The sequence below is a fragment of the Tiliqua scincoides genome, chromosome 3 (genome assembly GCF_035046505.1).
Source record: "Tiliqua scincoides isolate rTilSci1 chromosome 3, rTilSci1.hap2, whole genome shotgun sequence".
Classification (NCBI taxonomy): Eukaryota; Metazoa; Chordata; class Lepidosauria; order Squamata; family Scincidae; genus Tiliqua; species Tiliqua scincoides.
In genome coordinates this window covers 61921105-61941813 of record NC_089823.1, presented here as the reverse complement: position 1 = coordinate 61941813, position 20709 = coordinate 61921105, and the positions used below count along the sequence as shown (strand labels likewise).

Here is a 20709-nt window from a genome sequence, read left to right as displayed (position 1 = left end):
TGTCTGTTCTAGTGGCTGTCTGCTGGTATTCATTTGCATCTTTTTAGATTGTGAGCCCTTTTGGGACAGGGAGCCATTTAGTTATTTGATTTTTCTCTGTAAACCGCTTTGTGAACTTTTAGTTGAAAAGCGGTATATAAATACTGTTGATTGATTGATTGATTGTAATGCACACAGAGGCAGTCTCTCTCCAGGCGCTTAGGCTTCACTAGGAGGCAGCAATCCCTACCTTCACTAGGAGCCCCAGCAAGGGAGAAAGAATGGAGAAGGTGATATCGCTGCCATTTAGCCTTCTTTCACATGCTCAAGGGGAAGGGAGGAGTGAAGCCTGCAGAGAGAGTGATTGATGGATTGTCAGGTGACTGCCCTCTCTTTTCCTTTAATTGAAATGGCTCTTCTCATCAGCTTTGAGATAGAAAAATCTGTGGATACTTAGGTTATACCTGTAATCACTTGCATGACTGTCTCTCTGCAACAGTAAAAAACAGTTTTTTAAACTGTGATTTTAAAGGGGTGCATTTTTTCCTTCTCCAGGGATCACCACATTCCTTCTCATTTGCAGGGGCCATTCATGTTGAGTCAAATTTGTGTATTAAAAATCCATGTATAACAAGGCTGGACCTGTATTCAGATTGGGTGGTTACAGTTTCTTACCATTGTGTTACTACTACCTTTTTTATCAGTGCCTATTTGTTTTTTTTACTCCTGCTGTATTGCTGCTCATTTTCTGCTATTTTACTATGTATTGTTATGCTGTTTTATGTTTCGACGTTAGCTGTCTGATGCTTTTATTATGATCTTGGCTGCTGCTTATGCACTGCTTGTTTTCATCACTCTGTGATGGTTTTTATGGAAGTTAGAGGATTTTAAGTTATATGCTGTTTTCATGTTTAACTTATTATGTAGTTTTAAGATGATTTTGCACTTTATATATTTGTTAGCCTTTTTGGGCACCCATGCTGTGGAGTATAAATGTATTAATGAACTCTGTAATATGGACAAGTACTACCATATCCACACTGCAGCTAGGAAGTTGAGGCTGATAGGGAATTGTTTGCCAGAGGCCACCCTAGGTAATTCATTGCAGAAGGAAAATTTGAACTAGGAAAGTCCTGAGTGACTAAGAGACCGAGCTGCTGCTATGTTAAACAAGAGTAATATACACAAACAGGATCTGTGCTAGTACTATAGTTCAGGTGCTTATTCTGATTGAAGAGTGAACAAATCAGTCAGTTCCTTCTCCAAACCACCAGCAAGACTGGAGATACGAATATGGGATAATGGTGAATTACCAGAGAGTATTGCTATTTTTACAATGGTATTATTTTAAGTGTACTACAGTCAAAAAGGATGACATGGAACAGTGTAATCCTATGCATATCCACTCTGAAGTCGGTCCTATTGTTTTCGATAGAACTTACTCCCAGGAAACAATAGGATTGCAGATAGGAGCACAATCCTAACCCCTTATGTCAGTGCTGACATAAGGGTAATGCAGCGCTGAGATAAGGGAACAAACATTTCCTTACTTTGAGGAGGCCTCGGTGAGTACCACCCAACTGCAGGATGCAGCACACATCCCACTGGCACTGCTATGCCAGTACTGGAAAGCAATGGCATAAGAGGTTAGGATTGCGCCCTAAGTCTTTAAAAACAGGAATATTGTCATTTCTTAAAGGATAGATCTGGGGTGTCAAACATATGGTATATGGAAGCACTTTATCTGGTCTACATGATAATTAGGCTCTCCCAGTGTCACTGGTTCTGCTGAGGCTCTGGGAAGGAGAGATGGAACAAGGCCTCAAAGGGCAAGGAAGGCCACAACGGAAGGGGCAGATCAAGAGGGGTGAGAGAGGGAGACTCTGCCAAGGCACTGCCCTTTTAGCAGCTTGGTTTTTGCTGAGGCATCACTTCACAAACCACCTCTTGGCTGCTGAGCTGCAAAGTGATACCTCAGCAGAAGTGACGCGGCTGAAAGGGCAGCCTGCATGATAATTGGGCTCTCATATCGTGAAAATATTATCAAGATTTGCATATTTTCTTTTCTGTTATTTGTAGCTGAGTTTCTATGTGAGAACAAAGTGCTTATTTCTAGGCAGCATCTGCTTAACAATGTCATTTCCTGCTTAATAATGTCACTTCTGGTCCTTAGCAGACACCATGAATGCTATTTGGCCTGTGGATAAAACAAATTCGACACTCCTGGGTTAGGTAGTGAACAAATAGCAGCTATTATGTGCAGAGCTAATTACGAGACTTACAACTACGTAATGAAAAACATTTCCGTTGATAATCAGAAAAAGTATTAATAGATACCTACCCGTAATGAATAGTCACTTTCAGGAACAACCTGGTCTTGTCTTTCTTGCTTTTTATACCCTGCTTTTCCTGTTGCTTGATCTAATTCTGCAGGAATCCTAATATCATATTTATCTGTATCAAAATCAAATTCTGTTTGTTCATTTTTCTCTCTGTGGGAGACATTAAACAATTTAAACAAGAGTCACTTCCTCAGAAATATACTGATACTGGCCCTCACTTTCGTTGCTATTAGGGAAAAGTAACATCTAAAGTAGTGGTTCCCAAACTGTGGGTCACAAGACGATTTTTGGTGGCTCATGAAAAAGTTGTGGGACAATGCCGGCTGGGGCGCCATAAGGCATTCTGGGGTGCTAACCAGAGACTGCAGGGCATTCTGGTATGCTACTTGGTGGCTGCAAGTCAACGAAGTGGGTTGCAGTGCAAAAAGATTGGGAGGCACTGATCCAAAGTATTATTTCAGTAAGCACTACTGTAAAAAACATACAGAATGCCACAAGCCTACCCCCTCTCTCTCTACCAGTCATCCAGTCTCTCTGCAAGGTCTTGCAGGTTTTCGTTTCCCCACTGGGTGGTGCCCATTGTTTGCTTAGGCCAGCAGTTTTCAAACTCTCAGGGAGAATTTGAACCGCAGTAAGTCTTGGTGGGGGAAGGGGGGAGGAAGTGACGTGATCCCCAGGATCGTATCACTAATGGGGCTGCAGGGACTGGGATGCACTCACCAGTCCCTGCAGTAGCTGTCCTGGGGTGTGCTCGTGCTCCACTTCCGCAAAACCGTTCCACTTTCACTTTTAGATGCCCGGGGAGCCCTGCAGATGCTCGCACAGGGCTCCCCATACCCCAGGACAGCTACTGCAGGGACTGGTGAGTGCATCCCAGTCCCTGCAGCCCCATTAGCAATGTGATCCTTGGGATTGTGTCGTTGCCTCCTCCCTGCCTCTTCGCTGCCCCCGCCCCTTAAGGGGGCAGAGGCGAGGACCTTCAGGCTGGGGTGTCGCGACATCCCAGTTTGAAAACCACTGGCTTAGGCAGTATCTAAAGACAACATGTTCCCAGAGCTTGTTCCTTTGTAGCTATGGCCATAGAGTCCAGCAGGTCCCCCACTGCATGTGCCTCATAAACAATACTATGTATTTTTTTCTTTCCTTTCTTTTCTTTCCAACCTGGGCAGGTTGGCTACAACCTGTAGCCACCGGTTGGCTATAGTTGGCTACAACTACTTTTACGGCTTGTTAACAATTATCAGGGGCCACTTCAGCAGCTGAGTGCATAGCGTCTTCCTACCTTGGAGGTTGTCAAATGAAGGAAGTGACTCATTTCTGTTTTGATTAATTTGTGCAGTAACCCTGCTTTGTAGACCTTCTGGCACCAAGAGGTAGGGTACGTGTCCTACTAATCTGGCTTATGTCTTTGGCCATGAATGCAAATGGGTGACAACCGTTAGGACACCATGGGTGGTTATAGTGTTGTCCATGTTGGGGTCTGACTGGATATGGACTGTCGTGTCACAGCCACGACATTAATAGGGTTGCAGCATTCCAAGTTCTGAAATTTGGACTCCTGATCCAGGGAAAAAAAATCAAATCCATCATAGTCATCCCCAATACAAGCCAACTGTAAAGCCTGTTCATTAAATATTTCCAATCTGCACTTTACAATAGGAGCATAACCCTCCCAGTAACATTTAAAATCAGCTTTTTAAGCAGTCCTTCGAGTTCAGGTATCTTGTCAAACCTCCATGCTCAACTGAATGTTTTTGCAGGTTAAACTCTTTAATGATTTGTTTTTGCAACTGTGACTGGTATTGTTCCAGAGAAATTGTCTGGGTCTACAGCTGCCCTTTCAACACCTCTAACTGTCTTGGTGTTTTGCTAATTCTTCTGAATTGTTACTACTATTTTATAGCAGATGCTGCCTCCTTCTCTCCCACTCCTTGGCACATGCCAGCTATAGGAATGAGACTGCTGTGACTGCTCTGTTTATCCAAGGATTTGTGCTGGTCACACTACAGTGAGAATACAGTTCAATTAATGTCCATCATCACAATCTCTCCTGCATTTCATGGTGTGGTAAGCAAGCACAGGTTGCCAAGGGCTAAGAAGTGCTGCTAGTAGTTATTGAGAAATTCCCAACAACTAATTTGTAAGAGAGAATGATCAGGACTCTGTTGATTAAACCCAACACAAGCAACGTTGCAGGGAGACTGTCCAAAAGAGGAAGTCTGCCCTCCAGCACAGAAAGGCACAATATATAGCTTCTTAGTATATAACAGTATACAAACACTGTAAGCTTCAATAAAAGAGAAAGTAGAAAGAAATAAGGACAAGTTATATTTTCTTCTATTTGCTCTTTTGGAGTTACATGTTTTCATTTAGATGGCATAAAATCAAGAATGGCATACAATGAGTTCAGAGCTAAAAGTTTTCTTAGAGCAAAGGAGACCACTCAACCTACAAAATTTTCTACTTCAAAGCACATAGTTTCAAAGCATAAAGCTCCTTGCTCGGTTTCTACTTCAAAGTATGTGGCTCTTTACCATATTTCCAGATTCCTCTGTTCTTTGTGGGCAAAATTTCCTTACTATTTCTTCTTTGTTTTTTCCTAATTCCTGAAGCTTACAAAAATGAAATGTATACCATATATAGGCTGGAGTGGGTGGCTTTCAATGGAACTTTATAAATATCTGGACTCAAAATTAAGAAAAGTAAAAAGTGATGCGCCCCAAGGCTCTATCTTGGGGCTGGTGCTTTTCAACTTGTTCGTAAGTGACCTGGATTTGGGGATAAGCAATGAAGTGGTCAAGTTTGCAGATGACACTAAACTTTTTCAGGTGGTGAAGACAAGAAGGAATCATGATGAGTTCCAGAAGGATCTTTCCAAACTGGGAGAAAGGGGAGCAAAATGGCAGATGTGTTTCAATGTAAGTGTAAAGTATGTGCACATTGAGACAAGAAATAAAAACTTCACATATACTCTAGTGTAGTGGTTCTCAAACTTTTAGAACCAGGACCCACTTTTTAGAATGACAATCTGGGACCACAGGAAGTGATGTCATGGCCAGAAGTGACATCCTCAAGTAAATTAAAATTAATTATAAATAATTAAATTAAAATAAAACAAATAATTAAATAAGGGGAAGCCAGCCCTAGTCCACCAAGTGAATTTTCTCTGTAGCCTGCCTGGAATAGCACCTCCACACACAAAAAATCAGTAAGATTTTCAGCCCTACCCAGTGTCCAGTTCAATTTAACATACTGACATATCACTATCAGGACCTACCTAGTTTTATAAGTTTAAAAAAGAAAAAAAAATCACCTTACCAGCTCAAGCCACTGCTTTATTCTTTTTAATAGGGGGGCCCTACATTTTGGAGCATTTCTTGAGCTCCACTTTCATCAGATTGGGACCATTCTGGTGGCCTTGCATTTCTTTTTGCCTGACCTGACCACAAGCCAAGGCACATTTGCTTACTCATGAGTAAATGCGAATGTGTAGCTTAATTTTGCTTTCCATAGGACTCAAAGCATTCATCAGCTGGAAGGGAGGGATTTCCTTCTTGGGGGCTGTGTTCATCGAATTAGACCATTCTGATGTCGTTGGATTCCTGTCAGCCTGCCCCTTCCAATGGACTAAGGCAAGTTCACCTACTCATGAGTAAACACATGATATGGCTCCGTTTCACTTTCCACAGGGCTCCATGCATTTGCCTTCTCAGTTATCAGTTTATCAACTAAAGCTTCATGACCCACCAACAATCAGGTTGTGACTCACCAAGTGGGATATGACCCACAGATTGAGAAACCCTGTGCTAGTGGGTTCTGACCTATCTATGACGGAACAGGAGAGAGATCTTGGGGTGCTGGTGGACAGCTCAATGAAAGTGTCGACTCAGTGAGCAGCGGTGGGGAAGAAGATCAATTCCATGTTCTGGATCATTTAAAAAGGGACTGAGAATAAAACAAGCCAATATTATGCTACTGTACAAACCAATGATAAGGGCACACCTGGAGAACTGCATACAGTTCTGGTCACCACATCTCAAAAATGATATATTGGAACTAGGAAAGGTGCAAAAGAGTGACCAAAATGATTAGTGGGTCATCCAAGGGGTGAGGAGAAAGGCCATCCAAAGGGGAAAATTACAAAACTGCCTGCCTGCCTATAAGATGGCAGCTTTTGGGGGAAGAAGCTAATGGGAGGGCTGCTCAGTTGGGTCCTACCACACCCTCCCTAGGAGGAGACCCAAACCTCTTGAGGTGGAAAAGGAGACTGGGTGTGTCAACCCCCTTCCCAAACAATTCTGTGGTGATGCTAAAGGGCTCTGTTCCTTCCAGTGGCTTATTACCACCACTTGCTAAAAACAGGCGCTCTCCACTGTCAGCATGGACCTCTTGCTGAGGTATATTGGGGCCGTGAAACACCTCGCAAGCAGATAAGCGGCAGCGATCCCCACACTGAATTACCTATGATTACCCAAAATATGATCCAGAACACATGGGAAAGGGAAAAGGAAATATAAACTTAAAATACACTTTTAGAACATCCCAGGTCTTATATATATATTTTTGCATCCATATCAAACTGAAACATAATAAATATGCATTACATTAAAATTCACAATGTAATTTCACTCACCTTCGAAGGTTCCAAATGATTATCCTTGTCCCTTTTCCCCCTATAATAGCATCAAGTTCTGCAAGCAGTTCGGCCTCTGAATGAAACAAAGAGTGTTCCAGAATAGCTTCCAAGCTGGCTGCTGATTTATCTGCATCCATTATTTGACGTGGGCCCCATTAAGGATTTAACATGTTGCAAGATTAAAAAAAAATTCTGCCAGCCAATTATGGCCTCTTTTTTTTTTTTTTTAATCCTTTTTGAATGAGCACACACACTGATGACCAACTTTCTGCATGGTCAATTTCTCCCTTACAGTATTAATCAGACTAGCAAATAATCATCTTAAAAGGCTATGGTCACTTTAGCACCATGTACCTGAAGCTATCTGGAAATCTAAGGAAGCAATAGTGCCACAATCTATGGACCAAAAACCCATATCATATGGTTAATCTCTTCGTGGGGGGACTATGAATGGCAATCTTTAGACATACAGTTGATTTGTTACATTTGATTGTAAGTTTTACTACAATATTGCAATCACAACATTTCAGCCTGCTTTTCAAACTGTACGGTTCCATTAATTACCTTCAATGGAAAAATTGGAATACCTTTCTGGTTCAATCTGAAAGAAACTCAAATTTCTGGTGCTGTCTTTCACTTCTTAGCTGCTCAACAACAAAAGAAAAAGACAAAATGAGAATAGCAGCCCATGTGTGCATTTAAATTTTTGTTCTTTTGGGTGTACCTAAATAAGAACCTAGAGATATGTGCATTGCAACATCAAAATGTTCAAGACCCTCAAATCTCTATTGAGACACCTGTAAACAACAATTACTCAACATTACTTCTTGTGGTGTTCAGCAAGGGGTCATTTTAAGAAATTAATATCCCATACTGAACTATATTGACTTTTCATTTTGCTTGATAAAAAAATCACTAAAAGGATATGATGCTTATTGAATGATATTATCGGAACAATTAAATTTTCTGCTTTTATATCTCTCAAGTAGGTCTGTGACAACAGACCCACACTCATGGTCTCTCCATTCCGTGTGAACACAATTGCATCTTCTCCCAGGCGCATAGATCCCGATTTAAATCCATTTCCATACATTCCAACTGGAATACGACCATTCAGTGGAACTTTTTCACTGAAACCAAAGCTGAAACATATATTTGAGAAGGTGAGTATGAAGAAAAAACTGCTTCCTTTAGTCCTATATTACTCTAAATCAGTTGATTTAAACAGTATTTTAAAAAATCATAACCCTAACATCAGAGCACAGCTGAGTTAAAATATGCCAGATACTCCTCTGAGATATCATTCTAACCCAAATTACAGTGCAATTGTACAGCAAGTTAATCAGTACATTGAGAAATACCATACTTTGTAAGCAGCATTAATAAAGTTCATGGGGATATGACTTATACCAATCTCTCTGGCTAAGGCTTATGATGGGCCGCTGTGAGATACAGGAAGCTGGACTAGATGGGCCTATGGCCTGATCCAGTGGGGCTGTTCTTATGTTCTTATAATGAATCCTTTACTCCCTCAATTTATGTTCTCTTCACACTCTCATCTTCATTTGCAGAGCCCCCTGGATTCTATCAAGGAAGACCATGAGAAGTGGAAAGGACTTAAAAATGTAGCTATAAGAAATTTAAAGGTTGTAAAACTGTGAAACTAGGTTCACTCTGTGCTTGGAGTGCTGGCTAACAGCATGGCAAGGGAAAAAGTTGAAAAACTGGGTTCACAGTGCATATCCACCCACACACCTTCGGAACTTTAGTGCAAAGACTACGCATGTATTTTTGGAGCAAGCAGGCCCCACAAACATGATCCACCAACTACCTTTTCCTATCAAATTCCCTCTTCTGCACAATTGTTAAAAGTCCAAGAGCCAAAAAGTTGAAAGGTTGGCCACCCAAACACTAACAGGTTTAGGGCTGACCCTACACGTAGGACTCAAGTTGATACTAAACAATCTAGGCATAGTTTGGAATTGGGACTTGAATCTTAAAGGTTTGCTCTACTCACCACACATAGAACCTTTGCTCTGGAACAACATCATGAAACATCACATAGTAATTCTATGGGTTTGGACCTAGACAAGTGTGCACAGAGTTCCACTTACAAAACAATGCTTTCCTTCCTGCTGCAGCCCTTTATGCATCCTGGAAAGCTACTCTTTTTGGGATCCTCTGGAACAGCATGCAACATGGAGCTGCACAAAAGCTGCAATTATGTCTGTGAGCAACCATCTCCTTAGCAAGAGCAGAAGGCACAGAAGGCCTTTTAGCTACAAGTCACTCTGGTAGTTATCATGATAATTGTTTAAAGACTACATGGGGTGGCGGTATTAGCTGCTCTTGCCTCAGTTCCCAGGCTCAATTGCAAACTTATCTACGTACATTACAAATACCGTTAATTATGAACAATCGGCTCTCTCTAAATTGAAGCACAATCAATATCTGCTCAACATCTCTAGGTCTAATTTCCTTCATCCCATTTTTCACATTCTCTTTATGAACATGCAGTCAGAAATTAGAGACAATCAAGATAACATTAAAATCTTACCTCAACATATGATGCAACTTCTTTGCAGTCATACCATTTCCATTGTCCATGAATGTCAAACATATGCTGTCATTTATAGCTGTTTTGTCAATCCACATCCGTTTTGCATTCACATCTGGATCATAAGCATTATCTGACAATACAGATAGAGCAAAAATTATTATTATTGGAGTTAACTTGAAGCTCTGTAAAGTCTTATGTAACTATTCCACCTCTCTCTCGTTGTGCTCAGCTCCCAAAAGGTACACATTTATAGTTATGCTAAACAACTTCTTCTTGCATTTGTATCTAGGCACACCAATTCTTTTTTTAATTCTATCTGAAGCAAATGCCTGTCTTGTTCTAACGTACTGTACCCTGTCAACACAATAATCCCACAAAGTTATCTAGAACAATTTTGTGTCTACCGATATTTTTTCAGAGCACCCGGCAACCACTTATTATGAAAAAATAATTGACATGCTATCTCTTTCCCCTCCCTCACCAGGAGGCCATTGAAAACACTGGATTGCAAATAAGTAAGCAAATAATACCAATTAATCAATGTTAATTGATTGACACCATATGACTAATACCAGCAATAACTGGGTATGTGAGTTCTAGGAAAGTAGCCCAAATTTCCAAAACTAATTTAATCCTTGCTTTTGACCTTCAGGGTTGTCATGAAGGTGGATTCCCCAGCCCTACATCCCCTTAGACAAGTGAGTGGGGAATTTGGGAAGAAGAATGCTGCAGATGCTGTGCTTTGAAGACAGATGCCCTTTCTGTAAGATCCAGGTTGTATTGAAATGGAAATGTCCTCCCTGTAAGATCCAGATTAGAAGAAAGTGTGAAATAGTTTGAAGGAGATGGAGAAGTCAGAGGACTGCCCAGCCAGAGGAATAAAACTGACAATTTAGACGCCATTGTGTAGAATTACAGCCCTGGGAACCAAAAGGGAGTAACCCACCAGATGGCTTGTTATCTGAGCAGCACAAGGGTTGCAAGGAGAGAGACCAAGTGCTGTCAATTTGGAGCACCTCTTTTCTGTATCATTTTTTAAGAGTACAGGAAACCTCTGAGAGGAAAGAGTGCAACCTGAATGAGGGTAACCTCAATATACTGCACCTTATCATACCATGGTTTTGGATACACTGAATAAGAGGTCCATGCCTTAGTGACAACTTCCTTGAACTACTGTAACATGCAATTATAACATGTGAGGGCTTCCCTTTAATTGTAGGTTCAGAAAGCAACTGCCTTCGTGATTACTGAGGCTCAGGCTGCAATCCTAACCACACTTTCCTTAGAGTAAGCCCCATTAAACAAAATAGGACTTACTTCTGAGTAGACATGGTTAGGATTATGCCCTCAGTGGTTCAACTTCATTGGGCTGCAGCTCCAGTGGCTAAACTGGCTACAGATTTGTTTCTGGGCCCAATTCAAGGTGCTGGAGTTGACCCTTATGGTTTAGGATTCAGGAACGGTCTCCTTTTGTATATTCCATCCCTCCTCAGGGGGCAAGGTGGGGGCAAGATATGGGGCCTACTTTGTGGCAGCACCACAGTTGTAGGACTCCCTCCTCTGCAATTTGAGAACTGCCCTTTCCCCTGAGACATTCCAGCAAAAATTAAAAATATTTTGGTTTATATTAGCATTTTCTTTGTAGTGGGTTGCCATTATTGTTACAGTCACTTTAATTGCCACCTTTTTACTGTTGCTCGATTTGCTGCTTTGTTTCCATTTTGCAGCAGTTTTTCTGTCCTTTATTGCTGCTTCATTATGTGCATTGCTACTTTTATGTGCTTCATTGTGTTTTTATGTTTTTAATCAGCTTTTGTTGTTTTCCGTGAACTGGGGATCTTTTTTATTGTGTGAGCAATGCTGAATTTTTCATATGGTGGCTTTACTGTATTTATATTTTTCTTTTGTAAGCTGTCCTAGATGCCCACAATTGAGGGGTAAAAGCAGAATATAAGTGTCAAATAAATGAAATATACAACAGGTATGATAATGTCTCCCAAGACTGATATGAATATTACTTCCAGTTTCACTTAACACAGGTAGTGTGGGCATTAAAGTTGTTCTTCAACACCTATATTTCCTCAAGATTATACCATACAACAAAAAGGGCAAATACAGAAGACAACAGTTTTAATCTACCACCCTAAAGCAAACCCCCGGGAAGGTTGTCAGGGGATTTGAAATGAGTATAGGTGGGTTTTTTCAGAGATAATGAAATAAACAAATCACTACTTTCAGCACTTCTCATTTTTGTTAAAAAATACACACACACACACACACACACACACACACACACACACACACACACACACACACACACACACACACCCCAAATCTGCAAAAAAATAAAACCATTCTCTAACAACTCTATATGCATGTGACTGCATCTGCTGACACTATACCACCTATATGGTACACTTTTTAAATGATTATAACTTATAAAAATACACCCTTGGAATGAAAACACATAACACTGCTTTCTGCACTTCTAACTTTGAAAAACACTGAAATTCGCAAAAAAATAAAACCATGTTCACCCACTTGAGGTATTACCACTATGCAAATGACAATTAGCTTTCTCTCAGATTTTCCACTGGAACCTAAGGTGACAGTAAAAACTCGCAACAAGTATCTGGAAACTCTTACAGGCTAGGTGTGAGCCAACAGGTCAAGATTTAATCCAAACAAGATGGAACTGATGTTGATGAGGAGGAGAATTAATTCAGGAATGGGTATTCAGCTTGCTCTCAGTAGGGCAGCACTCCCTCTAAAGGACCAGGTGTATGGTTTAAGAGTACTCTTTGATATATGCTTGTTCCTTGAAGGCCTGGCTAAGGCTATGAACAGGAGTGCACCAATGGCAGAACCTTCCTGTAGAACTGGCCACCGTCACACACGTCCTGGTTGGATTCACATTAGTCTTTTACCATGTGCTTTATGCAGGGTTGCTCTCAAAAAATGTTAAAAAATGGCAACTGATATAGATTACAGTTGACAGACAGATATTGAATGTTTGGTTTTTGGAGTCTATAACATGGACTTTGTCTGATTTGCATCAGCTCCCTATTTCTTTCTGGGTCCCATTCAAGGTGCTGATCATTACCTGAAAGGGTTGGGCCCAGGGACTTGAAGAACCACCTTACTCCATATGAGTTAACCCAGGGGTTCCCAAATCTTGCAGTGCCATAACCCACCTGGTCCCCCATGGTGGGTCGTAACGCTCCTGGTGGTGCTGGAGGCTTCTCTCAGCCAGGTTACCCACTCTGCAGGTTTCAGAATGACCCACTGAAGCCTTCATAAGCCATGTCCAGTTTTCTGAAGCAAAAAGGCTTACAGAGGCTTTGGAGGACCATTTTAAGGCCTGTGGAATGGGTCAGCAGACTGGGAGAAGCTGTGGAAAGTAATTGGCTTCCAGAATGGCTCCTATTTGGAAACAAGCCTGTGCAAGGACATGTGGGAGAGCCCAGAATGTGACCCAATCTGCCTGGGCTCGAAACTCACACTTTGGGAAGTGCTGCGTTAGCTTGTTCACTGATGTAATCTGGAGAGATTCTGTTTTAATTCCTGTCACCATTTGAACAATGATCCCTCTAATTGTTAAGGGAAGTGATCAGAATCCTAATGTTGCTGGATGGGACAAACTCTGAACTGCTCAGCGATACCATAATTGCTGAGCCCTGGAGCACTGAGTAGGAAGCTGTGTGGGGTTTCCATTCAAGGTGTTTAGCTGCACAGCTTACAGGGAATGCTGTATCTGAAGTGAAACTGACAACTACCTGGAAAAACTCCTTCTCAGAAGCCATATACAAATTACGGAACTCCCTATTCCATAAGGCCCAGCAGGCCCTTCTATCTTTATCTTCAAAATGATAGTTCAGACACATTTTCCCCAAGCTTAAAACTTACTAATGATTCTTATGAAGTTATCCTTTTAAGGGTTAGAAATTGGATTTTAGACCTGTTGATTGTTTTGTATTTTAATGTTTCTGTATTGCTCTGAGTGCCTTTTGACAGAAGAACAATACAATTTTTCTTTTTTAAACCCACCAACCAAAACTAAGAATATGTTCATTTAAAGAGATGAAGCGATACAACTACAACAAGAGTCAAACCATCTTATTTTTGGTTAAAACTGCAAGAACCCTTATTAAGAAAAAATGTAACTGTACCTTATGCACACACTGAACTCAAGCTCCTTTGTCTCAATAAATAAAATGCTGTTCACTTACCTATCAGTTCAGCCACAGCACTGAAAGGCCAAGTATGGCTGGTTGAATTTGTGTGCAAAAACTTCGGACACAGCTGAAACAAAAGGAAGTCCAAGTATTAAATAAGAACTATTTTATTTTCAACTCCAGCCACAATTTAAACTGATACACACAAGAGGGTGCAAGGTTCTACCTTCAGGTAGCTTTCACAAGTATTACTTATTAGCTGCAGATGTCAATCAAAACAAGAATGGAAGAAAAGAAAAGATACAGAAAGTCATAGTGCCTCCTTGGGAGCATACTGAGCTTTTGACACATACTGAGGTTTTATGCATATTGGTACATTTCTTCTGGTGAGAATTTACAAGTGTACAGGTTGAGACTAATTATTCACATGGGTTCCCTTCCAAGCACTCACGGATAAATATTTTTTATTTATTTTTGATGTTTATATTTATATAAATATAAATTTTATATTTATAAATATTATATATTTATAAATATATAAATAAAATAAATAATTAAATTTATTTATAAATAAATATAAAATAAAATAATATATAAATAAAAAATTTATATTTTATAAATATAAAAATATGATATTCTTTATCAGTGGATAAAAAAAGAACTATAGCAAATCAATTTAAAAAAACAAAGTTTCTTTGCTCCAGTGATTGAAAAACAGCCTTGCTGACCTTTTGACTCTAAGATAAGAGTCATTAAGAAGACAATCCATCAGCACTTCACTCAGCCCTTCCCTTCACCAATGCAAATTGATCATGTTTCTTTCACTGGGGGGGGAAGGGAAGGGTCTGCAGGAGAGAGAAGGATTGTTAGCCTGCTGCCCTCTCTCTCTCTCATTAAGGAGGCTGTTGTTAAAGGACTGTTCAGTTTTTTAAACTGATTTTAAAGGGATGCATTTTCCCCTTCTCCAGGGATCAGCACAATCTCTCTCATTTGCAGGGGGCCATTCGCGTTGAGTCAAATCCGTGTATAAATAGGCTGGGCCTGTACTGCAAAAAAAAGTACTCCAAAAAGTGGGGGTCTACCCAAATGTTTTCAAAAGCAAGGCAAAGAGGAGAAAACATTCCTACTTCCATTCCATGGTTCCAAGTTCTGCTATACTTTCTGTGCTTGACCCATAAAGGGAGTTTTCATAGGACTGACTTCAGGGGACAATTCCTTCTCCAACCAACCCCCCCCCAGGGCAGAATGCTAAAGGAATGTAAGAATTGGGCTTGGAGGACGTGTTCCCTCAGGGGGAATGAGGTTGGCAGCCAGCTCTGGGAGCAGAGAGCTTATGTGTGCATGGAGGATGGGCATTTGGTGGGCCACTGTGAGATACAGGAAGCTGAACTGCTGGAGAGCACCCAAGTCATTTATGCTAAGACTAATCATTTATGCAAATGTTAATGAACCAAATGTTTATGCTATGTTTATGGGTGTTTATAGCTAAATTGGTTATTGGTTTATATGTTTGGGGAATAAGGAAAATGTTATGTTCAGCATGCTTATATGTTTGGAACAAAGAAAGCAATTTTGGTCTCAGTCTGAAACAGAGACAGGTTGTAAATCAAGGAATGTCTTTTGACAAACTGTCAAGGACATCAGATAAGATGAACCACTTCATGAAAAAAGGGAGTAAGAAGCTGGAATTTCATCTGTCAGGCTAATTGGTAGTATGATAAATGAACACTAAACTGAACAGATGAAAACACATAGGAAAGGGCTTTTTGGATTTTTTAAAACCTGTTATTTTATTAGTTCCCTTTAAATCAAAATTACAGTCTGGATATACATGTTGAGCACTAGGAGAAGTATTTAAAGGGTACTAACCAGAGTTTCATGTCAAAGAGATCACAATGCTTGTTTACTTAATAATTATTGCTTAAAAGTGTAAGTTAGCAATGTATGGTAGTTTAAAGTGAATTTTAGCTGATAAAATAGTTAGATCAAAGCATAAAATACACAGAAAGGTAAAAGGTTATTAAGTTTTACTTAAAGCCACAAGTTTGAAAATGTAATTCCAATGCAACCTTGAAAAGGCAAATGTCTGGCAGAAGTTAATTACAAAGGGGTCACTATAACTCTTATCTTAAGAAAAGCATTCCAACTCTGTAGACTCAAAGTGACAGATTTACAACTCAGAGACTGATTTACAACATACAGGGAGTAGCCAAGCAGGATGAGCTTGGACCAACTAATTAGGAAGAGTTATATCTCTTGGCACCAAGAAGAGATAACTAAGGGTTATACAAAGGTTAGAAGCATTTTTAATGAGGAAATCTAAGCAGACAGTTTATCTTGTTTGACAGACAGAGATAGTTTTCTAAGATACAGACACCAGCTAGACAGGAACAGATAAGCAGAAATAACATTCCTGAGAAGGTCCCCTGATCAGCAAAACATAATGAGAGACAGAAGAAGCTGGATTTAGTTAAAATGAATAAGAAAAGAGTTCTAAAAGAGAATCCTTTTGTACAATAAGAGTTTAGTTTGTCCTGTATTAAATAAATGAAATTACACCACTATACAGATCACATATAGGGAATTACACATAGAATAAAGGAAAGATAAAAGGTTTAACAGAGGATGATAGAAAGCTCATAGTGATTAATGAGACCAGACAGAAAGAATGTTGACTAGATAAGCAGATGGCTGTTTGAAACATGTCAGGGTCAAAAGAAGTAAGGAGTGCCAAAAGATAAGAGCAAAAGACAAAGTTATCTGTGGCCAATCCTGAGAAGGCCTCCATTTCTGATGTCACACATCAGCCTATGAAATGTAAGACTCCTCAGACAAAGGAGCCAGAATCCAATATAAGGGAGAGGCACACACTGGAAAATGGCTCTCTCTGAGGGCTTTGAGAGTTCCCACACGGCTCTCATTGCTCTCTTCATTTTGGACAGGAGTCCCTGAGAAGCCCGTTGCTGGCAACAAAATAAAGCTTGCAGACAATCACCAGTCTTGCCTACTGAGTTTGCTTTTGACCTTTGCTGTGACCTTGCAACAGGACTAGATGGGCCTATGGCCTGATCCAGTGGGGCTGTTCTTATGCTAAAGCTGTAGCTAAGTGGTCGAATGCCTGCCTTTAACACCGAAGTTCCCAGGTTCAGTCTCCAGGTAGGGAAAGTCTCCTGTCTGGAACCTAGAGAGCTCTGGCCAGTCAGTGTAGCTGCTACTGAGCTATACAACCAGTGATCTGACTTAGTACAAGGCAACTTCCTATGTACCTGTGGTTTCGCTGCCTGGGAGACACTAGTAAACCACAACTAAAATGGCTTTTAAAAGGAGCATTGCAACTCAAATCAAGCAGTAGGATTGTACAGTATGGTTCAGCAACCCAGTCCCCAGCTCACATACATAACTGTCATCCTAAGGCAGTGGTTCCCAAACTGTGGCTCTCTGGGGAACCATGGAAGCCAGCCAAGGGAGTCATAAAATCCTCATGAAAAACAAGGTACTGTTGTTGCTTGCCGCAGTGGGAGAGTACTTTGGAATGCTGAGGATATTGGTGACAAGAAGGATAACAGCTGGAAAATCTGCCAGCATGATTTGTGTGACTTGCCTGCTGAAAGCTTGGAGTGTTCTTGCAGCTAAGTTGAAGGATAACAGCTGCAGTCTGAAGGGTTCTATATACAAAGAACAACATTGTAAAGACCCTTATTGGGTCTAGGAAGCCTGCCTTATGTAAACCACCTTGAGCAATATCCAAAGATTACTCTGAGGAGAAGGAAAGGCACTATATAAATACAGTAATAAATAGGATTGTAGCCCTAATGGGGAGCCATGGCCAATGGCCCAGTAGGTCAAGGGAGCCGCCAGTCAAAAATTTGGGAACCACTGGCCTAGGGAGAACAGAGGTGTGAAGAAAGCAGCTTCTGTGATAATAGAATTTGCTCACAGGTAGTTTCAGAAAATGGGGTTTGAGTGCTTGGCCCACTATTCCTCTCTGCACAATGAGGCCTTCAGGAAGCAATAGTTACTGACAAGAGGTGTACAACTTCCACATTTAATGACTCTGGACTGCAAATCACCAGTATGCGACACACTCCTAAGGCATTTGAGCTGACTCTTAGTTCACATGTGCGGTAGTATTTTAGTTCCCATTTTCTTTAAAACAACACTGACACAGTAATCCTCTGAAGTAACCTTTAAAATACAAGATCAGGTTAAAATTTACTAAAATACTACATCTTCATTAACATGAACACGCAAAGGGGCTGATGGAGATATTATTCCTCTGGAGTGAAAGCGCAAGCAAGATCTTCTTGTCCCAAATGCTACAGTATGTTTAAGTAAGTTGTTCCTATAATTATGTCTTGCTCAAACACAATTTTCTGTCAGCAATTCATTCTCATTAACTCCCAACATCTCTCAGTCCTGGTATACATGAATCAATTGTGTATCATTCAGCATCTTGTATTTGCACTTCCTTCTGCTGAACAAACAGGCCCAACACAACCACAGTGAAAAGTCCAGGTCCTACAGTCAGGACTCCTCATTTCATCTGAAGAACATTTGTATCTGAGGCACCAGCAAAAACACATAAAATAATGGCATGAGGATGCCTGATGCAGAGGGGAGTGAGAATGTATTGTTCAATAAGGACTTTTATCCCTTTAGAGATGGCTCAATAGTACAGGGCATATTTTGTATGCATAAAGTTCCAAGGTCCATTCATAGGATCTCTGGCTATAAGAATCTCAGGCAGAAGCCTTGAAAATCCTCTCTCAATCAGAACATCAGTACAGGGTAGATGTACTAGTATGTCAACAAACTCAGTATTTCTTAGCAAGTAGAGAGCGCACTCTAGTGCTATTTGACAGTCATTGTTTTCAAACTCACATTTCCGTTGATTTCTGTTACTGAAAAACGAAAGCAAAACATCTAGCAAGTTTCACCACCCAAACAATTTGCGATTGCGTGTGTGTGCTTTCTCTCTCTCTACCGTATTATAATCAGAAAGTCAAGAAAGAGCCCCTTTAATTTATAATCAAACTGGAGCATCACAAAGAGAGATAGAGTAGGGTTTGCAACTCAAAAGGTAATAAATCTTTTTAAGAGGCAAGAAGCCTTAAACCAGTATAAAATCTTGTTTTTTGGATCCAGCATGAGAAAGCATGCCTGGAAATGAGGATTTCTCCAAGCATGACCTCCCATGCCTGTATTACAAAGGGACAATCAGCACTGGGCAAAATTCCCCTTTTGATTGATATAAAAAAGTTCAGGAATCTTCTGAAGGCCCAGCAATCTTAAGTGCAAGGGGTACAGTACTTCCTAAAAACCAGCCCCCAAGCTTGCATTCCAGCTCTGCACAACTGTGCAGTACAAACATATGCATGTTTAAAAATATGTTCAACAGAATTTAACCCATTTTTGCCTGGCCCACAAGTGTACACATTTGGTTCCTGGGTTGCGTACATGCAATGTTGGGCAGAAATGGCTTAGAACCCAATCCTGTGTATGTGTACTCAGAAGTAAGTCCCATTATAGTCCATGGGGTTTACCCCCAGGAAAGTGTGGATATGATTACAGCCTTGGACCCTAATCTTATGCATATCTACTCATAAGTAAGTCCCAATATAGTCAGGGGCTAACTCCCCAGGAAAGTGTGAATAGGATTGCAGCCTTGAAGCCTAAGCTTATGCATATCTACTCATGAGTACGTCCCATTGTAGTCAATGGGGCTTACTCCCAGGAAAGTGCAAACAGGATTGCAGCCTTGGACCCCAAGCCTATGCATGTCTACTGGGAAGTAAGTCCCATTATCGTCCATGGAGCTTACTTCTAGGAAAGTATGGCTAGGATGGCAGCCTTAATTCGAGACCAACACGCATGGGGAAGAGAAGATGAGAGCAACCAGGAGAATTGGGGCCATTTCTGGCAGCTTCCTAGCAGGCAGCCATAAGAGGAAGAGGAGGGAGAGAGGCACTTGAGGGAGCAACAGCCCACCACTCCACCCCCGCATGCACATGGGGGGCATTGAGGCCAATATACCCCCACCCGCGCCCTCACCCCCGCTCACCGCACTGAGGAGGATCCCACTCTCCGTCGCCGCCGTCGCCGCCATTTTCCCCCTACTACAAAAGCTGCAGCTGGGAGCAGGGGAGGGAGGAAAAAGAGCCCAGCCTTCCCCTTCCCGACACTTCCGGGGCGGAGACGGCTCCTCGCTGGCCCTGGACTGTGGTCCTCTTCGGCCTGGCCAGGCGCCAGGGCGCGCCCAGGATGCTCCGGCGCTGCGTGCGCCGCTGCTGGAGCTGAGCGTCCAGTGCGGTCAGCCTGACCAGCAAGGGGCCCCTTCTGCTCCTGGCAGCCCCTGCGATGCCACGAGCGCTGCCACAGGGCCCTCCTGCCTGCAACGGGACTGAAGGCGCTGCTGGAACCTTGTCGCAAGCACTGGCGCAGGGCTCTCTCTCGCTCTCTGCCTGGGTTAAACCTGCAGCGAGCGGTGCGCCCAGAACTACCTGGCAGCACAGAATGTGCCACTCGCACAGGTGCAGCGCGTCACAGAGGGCCACCCATTCTGCAACACTTTCCTCTCCCCCTACAGGGAAGGCGAAAGCATCCTGGGCGTAGGCAGGGAGGTGAAGAGGACGATCACGCGAAAGCCTCCCTTCGTTTTTCCAGCCAGATCGCACAGGACTGTGAAGACCCTGAAGTTTCAGGAACAAAACGAGCAGCAGGCTTGCTGCTGTCCAAATCATCCCAAAGCCAGAAAAAGAAACCAGACACCGATGACGCAGACAAGGGAAAGGGAAACGAAAGTACACACGAGTTTGTGTACTTTCTTTTTCCTGGCTCTTGTTTAACGTCTGGCTCGAATTCTGCTTTGGGCTATTCGGGTGGCTCAGGCTGATTCACCTGCGGAAACAGCAACTATCCCCCCAACCCAATTCAGCTGCCCTTATCAATCATTGTGCACCATCACCAGTACACACAGCCCTCACTAGTACACACACACACACGCACACACACACCATC

At 41.7% G+C, this 20709-nt stretch overlaps 1 protein-coding gene across 2 annotated transcripts in view; it reads right to left on the bottom strand.

Moving 5' to 3' along the window:
- MORC3 (MORC family CW-type zinc finger 3) overlaps nt 1-20211 on the bottom strand; it is a 40484-nt gene extending 20273 nt beyond the window's left edge. The window contains exons 1-6 of one of the 2 annotated variants that reach the window (XM_066620400.1): nt 19754-20211; nt 13747-13819; nt 9515-9647; nt 7885-8099; nt 6955-7102; nt 2321-2471 (exon numbers count right to left, since the gene is read on the bottom strand). In XM_066620400.1, the coding sequence (XP_066476497.1) occupies nt 2321-2471; nt 6955-7102; nt 7885-8099; nt 9515-9647; nt 13747-13819; nt 19754-19798 (765 nt within the window). In that variant the 5' untranslated portion in view covers nt 19799-20211. Of the gene's footprint in view, nt 1-2320; nt 2472-6954; nt 7596-7884; nt 8100-9514; nt 9648-13746; nt 13820-19753 lie in introns of those variants that run through there. The other variant, XM_066620399.1, reaches the window with a different exon arrangement.
- Nucleotides 20212-20709: the final 498 nt, after the last annotated feature.